Source organism: Sardina pilchardus, chromosome 12, assembly GCF_963854185.1.
Source record: "Sardina pilchardus chromosome 12, fSarPil1.1, whole genome shotgun sequence".
In the NCBI taxonomy this organism is placed as follows: domain Eukaryota; kingdom Metazoa; phylum Chordata; class Actinopteri; order Clupeiformes; family Clupeidae; genus Sardina; species Sardina pilchardus.
Genome location: NC_085005.1, coordinates 27,851,157 through 27,865,933, shown reverse-complemented (window position 1 = coordinate 27,865,933; position 14,777 = coordinate 27,851,157). Strand labels below are relative to the sequence as shown.

Genomic DNA, 14,777 nt, shown 5'->3' with positions numbered 1-14,777 from the left:
TCCCTGTTATGTCCGTTTCCTTGTTTTGTTTGCTTGTGCGCTTTCTTTTGGCTTGTGTGTATCCGTGTGTGCCTCGTTTGTTTTGTTTGGTTTCGGTTGCCGTGTCGCCCCCCCTCTAGAGTAATGCATGCGGGTGGGTTGTTTTGTGTGTAGCTTTATTTTCCTTTGAATGTTGCATGCTTGTATCGCTGCTAGGGTGGTTGCCCATAATACCAACAGCTCTCTTCATTCATTTACGTATGATATGCGTGTGTGTGTTCGCTGCTGCTTCTTCTGATCAGTTTATGCTTTGGCAGGCTAGTGGTTTATCTTTGGCGGGGGTAGCTAGTCACCTGGTGGTGGGCTTGTGAAATTCACCCTGGAGTGTAGAACTATTACTGTGTATTAAGGAGTATTGGTGGTGGCTTGCTGTGACAGTGGTGTGACACTTTTCTGCAGTGAGAGTGCACGTGTGGACACCCCCTTCAGATAGCCTGCTCCCCCCTCCAGGTAAGCCCTACCTGCCGGTATAATTTTCTGTTTTCTTTTAGTGTTGCATTCCCAACCAATGTTTTAATATTAATTGTTACAACTCATGTCTATTTGTGCTGCAATCACACGCAGTACAGTAAGAACATAATAATAATAAAATATATTTTTATATCTTAACCCATGCCAGTTCTTTTCAGTACGAGCATCACATCACACTCCCTCTCCCCTCCCCCTAAACAGTCTTTTTCAATAAAGAGATATTTGATTGTACTGGAATTCACGTCTCTGCCTGTTGTATTTGAACCTGTGCAATTTGAGGTGTAATTTGTATACTTGATATTGATCTGGGGTCCCTGGACACTAGATCCAGGGTGGCGTAGTCGACAACCATCCATTGGTCCGGTCACATTTAGAAAAGCGCTCTATAAATAAAGATTATTATTATTATTATTATTATTATTATTATAGATGGACTACAAAATGAGCTGCATCTTTGGGAATATAAGTTCAATGCTGTATGTATGGGAGCATGATGTTCTAACTAATTAGGCTACTGAAGGCTAAAGGCTAAATCTGATATTGCCGATTATTTAGCTGTGTGTGATGGCTGCAGCCACACAGGGTAGGCCTATCACCCCAGAGATACCCTTGCAGCACCAACCATCATTTGCAGTGCAGCTATCGACATTCATGTTCAAATTCAAATTCTGTCAAGGCAACTTGCAAACTACTGGACTATTTTCAGATGCTACGATATCACCACGCCCATGGTACGTTTGCAAGTTGCCTTGATTATTAGCCAGGTGAGAGTAGTTCCATGTCAAATCAGCCTAGAAAAACGCCAGGTTTCATTTTCAGTTGGTCTTATTGCACTTTCTAACTTGAGAAGAGACGTTTTAAATGGGAAAATTACCAGAAATCTTAGTCACTTTTAAACATGATGCTAGCAGGCGAGATGCTACTGGTCTAATCCGTTTTAATGATCTATGCTAGGCTGAAGCTGTATCGCCAGACTCACACAGAATGGCTGGATGAACGGGGAAAAGGTAAACATCAATTGTTTTGCTCATTATCAATATCTTAAAGTTAGCGAGGCAGAGTCTGCTAACACACCAACACACCCGAGCTGGCTGCTTTTTTTCACGGACCCGAGATGATGGAACAAAGTAGCTCCTCTCAACCTCTCGCGTTAGCTGCCCCTTCTTGACTCTGGTAGGCATAGGGAGGGAAAGTGAAAACCAGCGCCCCAAGTGGTTGCGTTCCTATCGAAGAGCAGCTCCAATGTTAAAGGGATAGTTCGGATTTGTATGGGTTCCCTGTCAGCAACGTAGTAGCCTGGCACGCCCTCCCAGTGACGCAACGCCTTCAGGCTTTTGCTGCTGGTCTGGTCAACTGCTCATTGAGAAGGATTTCTGAGTTCCCGAAATCTGCGGAACTGCCCCCTTTGGTCGAGAACCAATCAACTTTGAGCAGCTCCAACGGCTCTGGGTAGAGGCGTGTTCAAGGCAGAGGAAAGAGTGTTGTTATTGGTTTAAACTCGGCAATCCGCTTTCTGACATCTACCAGTAGCAAATCGAGGCACTTAAAGGAGGCGGGTCAACCAACGCTGACAAGAAACCGTGTTAGCACAGGCTGTTGGTCAGACTAAAGTCTCGCAGAGCCATTGAAAGTCGATGGTAATCAGGCTAGCAACGTAGTGCATCAGCACTGACTTACCCCCGACAGCGTCCTGTGAGCCGAGATCCAGCCGGTTTTAGATCGTTTTTGATGCTGAAGAAAGTAGTCCGGCAAGTTTCTGGGGTCACGAAAGTAAAGTGTTTTTCTTCTCAAAACCATATGCGTTCAACAGAGTGATATATTTGCACCACAAAAACGTTGTCCAGGAAAAATTCAAACCTCGTTATCACTTACTTATTTTTCGCGATTCCTATCACTGCGCGCTACTGACAGCTGGACAACGTTTTTGTGGTGCAAATATATCACTCTGTTGAACGCATATGGTTTTGAGAAGAAAAACACTTTACTTTCGTGACCCCAGAAACTTGCTGAAGAAAATAGTCCGGCATCAAAAACGATCAAAAACCGTCTGGATCTCGGCTCACAGGACGCTGTCGGGGGTAAGTCAGTGCTGATGCACTACGTTGCTGACAGGGAACCCATACAACTTTGTGTCTTAAAATCCGAACTATCCCTTTAAGTCCCATAGACCGACTTTTCAAAAAAATACTACGCAGCTATACTAGCGATCTTATCCACCAAAAATATTTTTCAGTCGGCATACTGTAATAATCTACTAACTGTGAAAATATCAGACTCTATTTCGCCTTATTTAAAAAAAAACGTAATTGCTCGTTTCATTTCATAAATGGACTACAACTTCAAGTGACGTGACACCCTTCGACGACGTTACTCACCTAGCATGGTTTGTTTATTAGCCTGTTAGCTAGTTGGTTAGTTAGTAGACAATCACACTTACTGCCAGCTCTTGTGTGAGTAGGAGCACAACACACGTTATCCCAACATAAAGGTAATTACCACACGGTTTACATCGCTCTCTGTTATTACAAAAATATGATAAGCAAGTTAAGCAAATTGCCGTTTTGATCAGTTGGAGATGGAGCGCCCAAACTGGTGACGTCAAATGCTACTGTAGCTAGCTAGTTCGTTATCACCATGTTACAAACAAACTCAAAACAATTAAACTGATCCTAAAAAATAAAGTATGACCACTAGAAGCAATAGAGCTGACCTACATGGATAGCATATTGAAGGCATTTAACTAACTTCCGATCGTGGGCCGAGATATATTTTTTCTAAAAGAAAATCCCATCCACTCCCGCTAGCCTCTAGGAACGCAACCACCAGGTGGCGATGAGATTACTTTCCCTCCCTATATCAATCCAACAGGGGGGGGAGAATAGAATAGGCCTATAGGCCTACTGATGTCGAATTTGCAATTTTAGGAATAACATACTAAAAGTTTCCGTGAATTCCCCTTGTGCTCTCTGAGATATTCAAGATGGCGTCCAAAATGGCCGTTATTTGGAGATTTTTCCGCATCTCAGGCTTAAAACCTAACACAAATGCAATTAAAAGGTAAAAATATATGATTTTTAGGGTAAGTAAGTCAAGTTCATCATTAGTTTATTGAATGGAGACATTTCATAATAATACAGTTACCTCCATAAGTATTGGAACACATGCTAAAGTTGACTGTATATAATTGTCTTTTGGAAATTGATCTTAATGCCTTAAATGGAAAAAATGAGGAAATATCCAACCTTTAAGGACATCAATTTTGTTTGTGAATAAGTATCATAATGGTTTTATTTCAGTTAAGCTATTAGCTGGTTTCATTCTCATTGAGCTCAATGCAATTCAAACCAGCTAATAGGCTAACTGAAATAAAACCATGCTAATCTCTTGGTATGGTGAAGGGTATGTGATGATGTGGGGTTATTTTAATTCCAAAGGCCAAGGGGACTTTATCAGCGTGCATAGTGTCCTGGATGGAACCATGAAATATGTTTTCTCATACAAGGAATCCAAATTCTCCATTGACACACTGCTAAAATTAAAGTTAACCAAAATTACAAGATCATTAATGTGACAATGACACACAAATTTGATAGTCGACATGATTGTGAGATGGAACATAATGTAACCGTGCCTTGACACCAAGAGTGACCAAAGCTGCGAAATCACCGCAAGCAATTAACTTTGAATGGAGACGAGCGACTAAAGCAACAAAAGCGACCAGCGGCAAAATTTGGGCGACTAGATCGTCTAAAAAAAGTTAAAAGTAGGGATGTAATGATACACTCAATCCATGATACGATAGGCTACATGATATTAAGGTCACGATACAATACAATTTTATATATTATTGTTATTATTATTATTATTATTATAAGCTATATGAAATAGCAGATTATCTTACATTTTCTAACAAAAATTGAGTTAAGAGAATTGAAATTGAAGGTTAAAATCTCTCATGCCATGAGCAACTTCATAAATACTATGTAGCAGCTGCATTTTACAGCTACAAAAGCGATCTTGCAACTTTGGTAGCTCTTGGTGTGAACGCACAGTTAGACAAACAATCAGACAACAATTTTCCCTCTATAACTTTTGTAATATAATAGCACATAATATTATATATAATGCTGACCTCATATAGCATATAATATTATACTTGTACATAACGTCCTAAACATCAAGTAATAAAGCCATTTCATAAACATACAGTATACGAGAAGTATTCATTATGCAAATAATGACTTTTTTTGTCATTTCAATCCTTGATTGTAATTTCTTCTTGGAAACCAACATGCATTTACAGTACTGTGAACATTCTTAAATGTGAACTTGTGAAGTCCTGAGCTCAGTAGGAGTTCACATATAAATTGTCACGGTCACAGTCTATAGATATTAGATTTTTGGCATCAGAGTCATTCAGCGACAGCGACGGAGTCATGCATTATCTGTAAGGAGTTATGCACGGATTATGTGCAAGTTGGATGCAAAGGAAGGCCAACTCTGTCATCTTTACTAGATGATGAAGAAACTGAAGAATCAAGACCAGTTTCTGATGATGAGGATGATGACTGAAGTGATGTACAGTCCCCTGCGACCATAAGTATTGGAACACATGCTAAGTTGACTATATAAAATCATCTTTTGAAAATTGATCTTGATGCCTTAAATGAAAAAAATAGGAAATATCTTTCTGAATGAATAATGTATCGTAAATAAATAAATGTTTTCCTTAAAATACAGGGGTCATAAGTATTGGAACGCCTATGTTAACCCTATGTGTTAAAATTCCCATAGAGGCAAGACGATTTTTTATTCATTTATTTATTTTAAATAAATGGATCCATCCAGGACACTATGCACCCTGATAAAGAACCCTTGGCCTTTGGAATTAAAATAACCCCACATCATCACATACCCTTCACCATACCAAGAGATTAGCATGGTTTTATTTCAGTTAGCCTATTAGCTGGTTTGAATTGCATTGAGCTCAATGAGAATGAAACCAGCTAATAGGCTAACTGAAATAAAAACCATTAGCCTATGTTTATTCACAAACAAAATTGATGTCCTTAAAGGTTGGATATTTCCTAATTTTTTCCATTTAAGGCATTAAGATCAATTTCCAAAAGACAATTATATACAGTCAACGTTAGCATGTGTTCCAATACTTATGGAGGTAACTGTATTATTATGAAATGTCTCCATTCAATAAACTAATGATGAAATTGACTTACTTGCTCTATAAAACATATATTTTGACCTTTTAATTGCATTTGTATTAGGTTTTAAGCCTGAAATACGGAAAAATCTCCAAATTACGGCTTTGGACGCCATCTTGAATATCTCAGGGAGCACAAGGGGGATTCACGGGGACTTTTAGTATGTTATTCCTAAAGGTATTCTGAACATATCCTGAAAAATTCAGCTTGTTACTAATTTGTTCCGGGTTTGACCCTATTACTACTGGACTGTTCAATTGGAAACTCATAGAAACTCTGGGGCGATTTTCAGCAACAGTAGGCTAACCCAAGCACAGAACCAGAAAATAGCGTTCTATGGTTAAACAAAAAAAAAAAAAAAAAAAAAAAGTAGGCTAGCAACGTTGTTTGAAAAGAGAAATGCAACCAGAATATAATGTTTATTTTTTTAGTTGTAGGCTAAAAACGTTCGGGGAACTTTGATAACCTGGAGCCAATGTTCTCTCCAGGGTAGGCTAAGAGGTAGGCCTACTGAAAAACTAACCACAGGAGAAACGGCTAACGTTATTTGCTTGCTGGGATTCAACCTATATAACGTTTATTTTTTTAGTTGTAAAAACGTTAGGGGAACGTTCATTTTTTGACAACCTGGAGATAACGTTCTCTAAAAGTTATTAGTAGGCTAGGTTACTGAAAAACGAACCACAGGGGAACCAAAAGCTAACGTTAGGCCTACTTAAAGTTAGCAGAACGTTATTTGCTTGCTTGGGCATACTAGGCTTTCCAGTCGTATCAATTAGCCTATACCAGATGTAGCCTAGAGCGTTTTACATGTAATAAATTGACCTTACATTTTTCAGTATAGTGATAGATTGGTGTGTAGATTCAAACCAGGCTCTCGTGTTTCCTTGAGTAGCCTATTCTCTCCTGGCCCTCTCTCCTCTCTCCTCGTTGTCACCAGGGCAAGAGCTGGAGGATAGCCTAGGCTACAAGTAGGGATATGATGGTGAACAGAGAGGCTATACAACAAGGAGGGTGTCTGAGCGGGCAAGCCGCATTGTTTCTGTTTCGATAGCGTCAAATCAGTGGGCTTTGCAATATTGCTGCACCCTACCTTTTTTCCAATTTACCTATAGAGTCGTTATGAGAATTGTTTTTTTTTTTTTTATTATAATAATTAAAATATTTACCATGTTGTAAATCAAAAATAAACAAATGAATAAATAAGCAACCGTCAGCCAAATGTAATGTAATGCAACTGTTCCTGCTGCCCGTCAGGTTTCAGAATGATTGAGTTGAAGCTCGGGTCAGCAGCTGATACAGAAAATATTACAGTGCGTGCAAAGCTATAGGTATTGATATCAAGTGGTTTATTTTTCTCCTTCTTCTTCATCCTTCCTTCATAGAACAATCACGCAAGCTCTTGCCTGTATTCTTCTTGCATGCCTGTATTCTTGCCTGTATTCTTTTTCTCCCCACTCAGTATATTCAACTATTCATTTTAGCCACAAGGTGTCACCACTAACCAGGTTAAACTGAGATAAAAACAAATATGGGGCATGTCCCATTAAAAGTCTTTTGCGAAACAATTTGACAGCCATTCTCTAAATAATTCCTAAGTCTTGCTCCGGAGGCTTACACGAGCATGCAATGATTATCTGTAAAAACATACCACATAAATCCAGTATTAGATAGGCCTACCAGCCTATTCAACCAAATATGGTGCGTATAACATGTACTTTAATATTTATATATATGTATTAGGCCACTGTTATTAGGATTGGTCTTTTTCCTTATGTATCCCAACAATAATAACTTGTCTCAGCCATTGTATGAAATATTTATTGCATGTTCACACAAATATTTATGATGTTTATGTAAATTTGACATTAGACATTAACTTTATTCTGGTAGAAAAATACTGTTCACTTTTCTGCTGGGTTTGAGATCTTGCCCATGAAGAGAATACTTTTGATGGTCTTGTCTGTGAGGAACACGAAGAATGGTCTGTTGATTTCAATTACTTTGCGTTGTGGTATGAATATACCTCTCAGTACAATCTCTATGGTTGTGACTGCAGCTGCTTCTGTGCCTTTCTCGTGGACATTGAGGACTGCTTGATGTTCCACCTACACCAGGAATGGAAAAGGATTGCAACGATATGTTAATGGAATACTTATATATTAGAGATAGATAGATAGATAGATAGATACTTTATTGATCCCCAAGGGGAAATTCAAGGTCCCAGCAGCTTAAGACACCATTGACACCATTATTGCATTTCGTCAAGGTGGTTCAAGAATGCACACCACATCCCCATGCTATAACTAATATATAACATTCCTTATGCTTACCTTTGATACCTTCACTGATGCAGATGTCATTGGGGTGAAGTCTGCAGTGTCAGAGAAAGCAGTGACAATACCCATGGCTTGCAAGGTGTCTTTCAATGAAAATCTTCCAGAAATAGAATATTTTGGCATATGAACCTTAACAGGCCTGAAACAAAACCATATATAAATTCATTCAGTATACAATTAGCAAAAATGCAGTGTTGTCAATCCTTTCCTTGGTAGCTTTCCGACAAGTTTGTATTATTATCTAACAGTGCATTACCCTTCTTCCATTGATGTAACCCAGTGCCTGAGATGGTAAGCGCTGATGCTGTCCTCAACCTCCTTCATCTTCCCCTGGTCAGGTAGGACGATGATCATAGATGCACTGCCCTTGTATGGAAGTCTGAGCACGGTGGTGAAGTTCTCTTTGTCCTCGTAGTATTCATACTCGCCCTCGGACTGCATCATGTCCACCGTCACCTTTGTGTTTTCATCCACGTGAAAATCGCCTGGTTTTGTTAGCCTCATGGTAAATGGCTTTTGCCATTCCCCTGCAGGATGTAAAAAATGCTGTCAGTTGTACTTCAAGTGGCAAGCACCCCGCCCAGTGAAATCACATTATTGCCCATCTGCAAGACCTACCCCTGAAATAAATGCAGTTGATTAGCATCATGAGAGTATCTGGATCCACCTCTTTCACCATATCAGTGATCGTGTTGTTGGTCTGTTGGGCAATGTACTTGTTGATTTCCGCAGTGGCCAGGTCAGGTTTGGTGAAATCAACAGTGAATGGTGTGCTCCCAAAATGATGTTTCGCCTGCTCTAAAAACGTATCCAGGACTTCGACTCCGTCTTTGAGAGCAATAGCACTACTTGCGTCAAGCTGCATGTTTTCTCTTTCGTGGCCCAGCATGTGAAAGATGTGCTCATAGGCCTCATTAACAGTCTCAGGGGTCAGGTCAGCATAGCCAAGCGCCTGGTACAGCTGGGAGAAAGTCTCACCCTTAGCCCCAAGAGCCAGCATGGACAGAGCCATGGATATGCTCAGTGGGGAGAAGAAGATGTTTGACTGTTCAGGTAGGGCACTCAGCTTCTTGTAGAGAGTGAAGACAAACTCAGCATTGGGTCGCTGAAGTGTGTTGTTATGTTGGCCCTCGTGCTGTGGATGGGGCTCGTCTTCTCCATGGTGGAGGTGGTGGTGATGGTCTGCTGTGTGGGGCCCGTGGTCATGGCCGTCATGGTCACCCTGTGGGGCGGCCAAGGCCACAGACAGGAGCAGGGCAGCTATCACACCACAAAGCACAATCACTCTCATCTTACGGCCTGTTCAGAGCAGGAACACACACACACATTGGCAGACATAGGGCTGAGTATTTGATTGTTTCACCGCATCATATTCCACTGGATATTATGAAACTATCAAAAGTACCTATATGAACCAATATAATTGCTCATTATTCTACTATAAGGCATGATTCTAATTGTATCATCAATTCTGTCGGGTGCAAAGGAGCTACTGCAAAGAGTTAATGTGTTTGACCACATGCAATTGTTGGTTGCAAAATAGAGAGCCATTATAGTTCAACGCACATCAAAGACCTTTATCCAAAACCTTATCCATTCTTAAAATCAGACAATAGAACTTAGAAATTGTAGAACTAAAATAATTTATTTTAGAGTTGAGAGTACAGTAAATGAATGAGTGATTAATTCACTGTAACAGGATGGCCAACAGCTGCCAAACATAAACTGTATTCTTTTGTTAAAATAAACAACTAGGCAATTGCATACTTTTTTTTACATACTTTGTGGATGTATTCCACAAATTTTGTAAATACTGTAAATATTAACTCACATTCAAACCCATAGTCCCTTTCAGTAAGCATAGCTAAATACTGGGAAGCCAAAAGCTGATTATTTACCTTTACAAATTGGTATTTAGTATTTCAATATTCAAGACATAGTTGACCTTACCTTAGCTTATGCCCTTGTCAGTGACAACTACCAGGCTACATCCAGTATTTTATAGGCATTTTGGGATTAGATTTGTCCCTTTCTGTAAATATTAACAAAACATACCTCTGAGCCACTTTCACTAAGCATTAACTAACGTCTAAGCAGCCACCCACATTGATGCAATATGGCCTTTAACCCCAGAGGTCTGGGTATTTCACAACATATATATCTATTTTTGAAGTCCACTCTAAACATGTTTATGTCATTTAACATGCCCCAAGTCTTTCAAATACATAAACATAATCAGACATAATTTGAAATTGTGGTAATGGTTAATTAGTCAATCTCTGATGGAAATGTGCAGTTGCTCTTATATGTTTCATACCATGGCAGAATTTGTGAAATATTAGCCTGTTTTTGTTTTGTTTTGTTTTGTTTTTTTTATAAATATGACTGACCATTCAGAAAACCTTTGTTTTATTTAGAGATAGTCATCAGGTGAAATAATTTATTATCACTAATTTTGTGTGCTCTTATAATGATCATGAGAGATGAAATCACCCACATGGCCCATGACTCACAAGTTGACATACCCAGGTTTAATGGACTATTAAGGATAAAGGGCCGTTCACACCAAGAACAGGCACTCAAAGATGGCATTGGACACTTTAAGGGCTGTTCACACCAAGAACGATAACGATAACTATAACCATAACCATAACGATAAAAGCGTCCACACTGGCCAACGATAAGAAAAGTCTCTCCTCATGTTAATGAATGTGATGGCTAGAATATTATGGGTTCTGATTGGCTGTTAGCTTTTTATCGTTCTCAAAATCGCTCTGAAAGTGATCAACAACGATATCGTTCTTCATGTCGTTATCGTTATAGTTCATGTGTGAACGTTGTCATTCATATTAACGAGAGCGATATTTATTTATAGTTATCGTTATCGTTATCGTTCTTGGTGTGAACGGGCCTTAAGTGTCCAATGCCATCTTTGAGTGCCTTTGCAGCGACATTGTAACTTGACTCTCGCCAGATCCTTGTAGTTCCGTTAGCGACATTGTGTAAGGCCACTAATTTGCACCTAAACCAATGGAAAGGTCCCATGTTGGCAATAGCTTTTGTATAATAATAATAATAGTATAGTAATAATATTAGCAAACACATCTGTTTCGCTGTAGTGAGGCCATTTTTGTCATGGGTTAGATGTGTGAAGGTCGCTGCTGCTTATAAGTAGAAGGCTTGATTGGGTTGCCGAAATGTCCAGGATTTTGGTCAGACATACTGTACTGGCAAGTGGCAACCCTAACAGTCAGGCAGCAATTGTACAGCGTTACACTCAGTTAACATGTCCGTGAGCCTCCATGTCATGCCCATAGAGCGTAGTGCTGTTGGTTGTAAGCTAGTTAAAACCAATTGTTTTTGTTTTGTTATGTACCAATAACCTTTACAAACAAACATTAAATGTTTGTGACAGATTTATAGCAAGCTTGTAGGTGATTTGTGGGAAACAACTGAGCAGAAGTTTGCCAGAATGTCAGCCACCAGAGGCAAACCAGCAATGCTCTGGAAACAATGACAGTTTCTCTCAAGTGGCAAACTCTGTTCGCCTGCGATTTGCCATGCATCACAGCCAACTTCTAGTGAACTTATGTGGCTACAAACGTAATTTTCACACAACATTGCTGCAAATTTGCTGAGCCATTGGCAAAAGTTTGGCAGAAACGTAATTTGCAAGTGGAAATATGACCTTGCCAGCAGCTTGCGGCAGAAATGTGTCTGCGTCTTGAATGAGGACTGTACCTACAGTAGAGCACATGACAAAACCTCAACAAACTTAGTCATGCACATCAGCTTGCATCGTATAAGCATACTTATTTGACATTCATACTTAAAATATTAACACTTATCCTTTATTTTCTACTAATGTCCTTTGTTTATTACTTTGTCTACATAAAGTACATGTGTACATGTATCCTATTCATTTTTAACATAGATTAAACTATATATTTTGTAATTCCTTATCCTGGATTACAGTTCTGGGTATATGGATTGTCAAATGCCTCAGTATCATCCAGGCTGATGAAATGTAAGACAACTGACTAATAAAAGTAGCTAACAGGGGGGCATGTTGGCACAACAGGCTACAGCGCTCACACCACGTTCAGGTCCGAGTGCCTACGGGGACCCAGATTCAAGTCTGACCTGCAGTCATTTCCTGTACCCACTTCATCTCTCTCTCCCACTCACTATCTTCACTGTCCTATGAATAAAGGCACCCCCCCCCCCCCCCCCGCAAAAAAATATATACTTTAAAAAGTAGCTATACAGTAGCAGCCTAGATAACATATTTTTACTTTACTATACTTTACTTTTACTATCTACAAGTTCTACAAGTTCATAGAATGCTTAATCCCACACACAGTCCCACATTATACATATATATGGAAGGCAGCCCTTATATTTGTATGCACCAAATAATAAATTCATATTTACATTTTGTTGTACATCATGAAATATTTATTACATGTATTTCAAAACATGTCACATTTCTCAGTTTTCTTGTCCACATTGTGAAAGCACAGTACAGTCAGATGTTGTGATCATTCGGCTGCAGGGTTTGTGATCTTGCCCATGAACAGAATACTTTCAGTGTTATAATCTGTGATGAACACTAAGAAAGGCCGGTCGATTTTCAGCGTCTTCGGTTTACGACGGAATGCAATAAGCCCAATCTTCAGTCTTGTGGCTGCAGCTGCTTCTGTGCCTTTCTCGTCCACATTGAGGACAGCTTTGTGTTCCACCTTAACATGGAATGGATAAAACAATGGATTGGAGACCAGGACCGATTACCCATCAATTGTAATTGTGTACTTCAACACACAAAACATGCCCTAATGTGGTATACTTTCATATGACTGATACATACCTTTGATACTTTTACTTTTTCGCCTGTCATTCCGGTAAAGTTGGCTGTATCAGAAAAGGCACTGACAACACCCATTGACTCCAAGGTATCTTTCAGTGAGAATTCGCCAGAGATGGAGTATTTTGGCATGCGAACAATCACATCACTGAAATAGAAAGGCATAAGTAATATCTATCTATGATGGAAAGACTTAGCCCCCGAATTTCATGATTGCACACACTGATTTTCATGTAGGCCTATAACTAAGTGTTATTACATTTTGTGAAGTCATTGGACAAACACATTACCGGGATTCCATGGTTTGCATCCAGTGCTTGAGAAGATGGTCGCAAATTGAGTCCTCCACCTCCTTCATCTTCCCCTCGTCCGGCATGACGATGATCATAGATGCACTGCCCTTGTATGGGAGTCTGAGCACAGTGGTGAAGTTCTTTTTGTCCTTGTAGAACTCATAAAAGCCATCAAGGTTGTCTCACTGTGCCTTGAACCACACCTACCTCTAAAGTAAATGCAGTTGATGAGCATCATTAAGGTGGCTGGGTCTACCTCCTTCACCATGTCAGTGATGGTGTTTTTGGTGTTTTTAGCAATGTACTTGTTGATTTCTTGCTTTGCAACAACAGGTTTAAAGAAATCAACAGAGATTGCCTCACTTTCATAGTAGTGTTTGGCATCCTCCATGAACTTATCTATGACCTTGGCTCCTTCCATAACAGCAACGGCATTGCTTGCATCAAGCTGCATGTGAAAGATGTGCTCATAGGCCTCATTGACTGTTTGAGCGGGCAATCTAGCATAGCCAAGAGCCATGTACAGCTGGTTGAAAGTGTCACCCTTAGCCCCAAGAGCCAGCATGGACAGAGCCATGGATATGCTCAGTGGGGAGAAGAAGATGTTCTTTGACTGCAACTCGGGTAGGGCACTCAGCTTCTTGTAGAGAGCGAAGGCAAAGTCAGCATTGGGTTGAGTGAGCATGGAGCTGTGTTCACCCTCGTGCTGTGGATGGGGCTCGTCTTCTCCATGGTGGAGGTGGTGGTGATGCTCTGCTGTGTGGGGCCCGTGGTCATGGCCCTCATGGTCACCCTGTGGGGCGGCCAAGGCCACAGACAGGAGCAGGGCAGCTATCACACCACAAAGCACAATCACTCTCATCTTACGGCCTGTTCAGAGCAGGAACACACACACATTGGCAGACATAGGGCTGAGTATTTGATTGTTTCACCACATCATATTCCACTGGATATTATGAAACTATCAAAAGTACTTTTATGAACCAATAGAATTGCTCATTATAAACAAGGCATGATTCTAATTGTATCATCAATTCTGTCTGGTGCAAAGGAGCTACTGCATAGCAAAGAGCTAATGTGTTAACTTTGACCACATGCAATTGTAGGTTGCAGAATAGAGAGCCATTATAATTCAATGCACATTAAATACCTTCACCCAAACCTTATCCATTCTTGACATCAAATATGAGAACTTGGACTTAAAAATTGTTGAACTAAAATATTTGGTTTAGAGTTGAGAGTACAATAAATGAATGTGTGATTAATTCACTTTAACAGGGTGGCCATTTTATTTATTTTTTTTACATATGTTGTGGATGTATAAATTGTGTAAATATTAACTCACATTCAAACCCATAGTCCCTTTCAGTAAGCATAGCTAAATACTGGGAAGCCAAAACTGATTATTTACCTTTACAAATTTGTATTTCAATATTCAAGACGTAGTTGACCTTACCTTAGCTTATGCCCTTGTCAGTGACAACTACCAGGCTACATCCAGTATTTTATAGGCATTTTGGGATTAGATTTGTCACTTGTAAATATTAACCAA

General features: G+C 39.8%; 1 protein-coding gene and 1 pseudogene across 1 annotated transcript; both read right to left on the bottom strand.

Annotated features, from left to right (window-relative positions):
* Positions 1-7,534: 7,534 nt before the first annotated feature.
* Positions 7,535-10,169, bottom strand: LOC134097250 (alpha-1-antitrypsin homolog). Its single transcript, XM_062550093.1, has 5 exons — positions 10,019-10,169; positions 8,687-9,367; positions 8,325-8,595; positions 8,063-8,207; positions 7,535-7,837 (listed from the first exon to the last, which is right to left on the bottom strand). The coding sequence occupies exons 2-5, from the start codon at positions 9,357-9,359 to the stop codon at positions 7,634-7,636; spliced, it is 1,293 nt and encodes a 430-aa protein (XP_062406077.1). The 5' UTR covers positions 9,360-9,367; positions 10,019-10,169; the 3' UTR covers positions 7,535-7,633.
* Positions 10,170-12,557: 2,388 nt separating this feature from the next.
* LOC134097252 (alpha-1-antitrypsin homolog) lies at positions 12,558-14,118 on the bottom strand (annotated as a pseudogene).
* Positions 14,119-14,777: the final 659 nt, after the last annotated feature.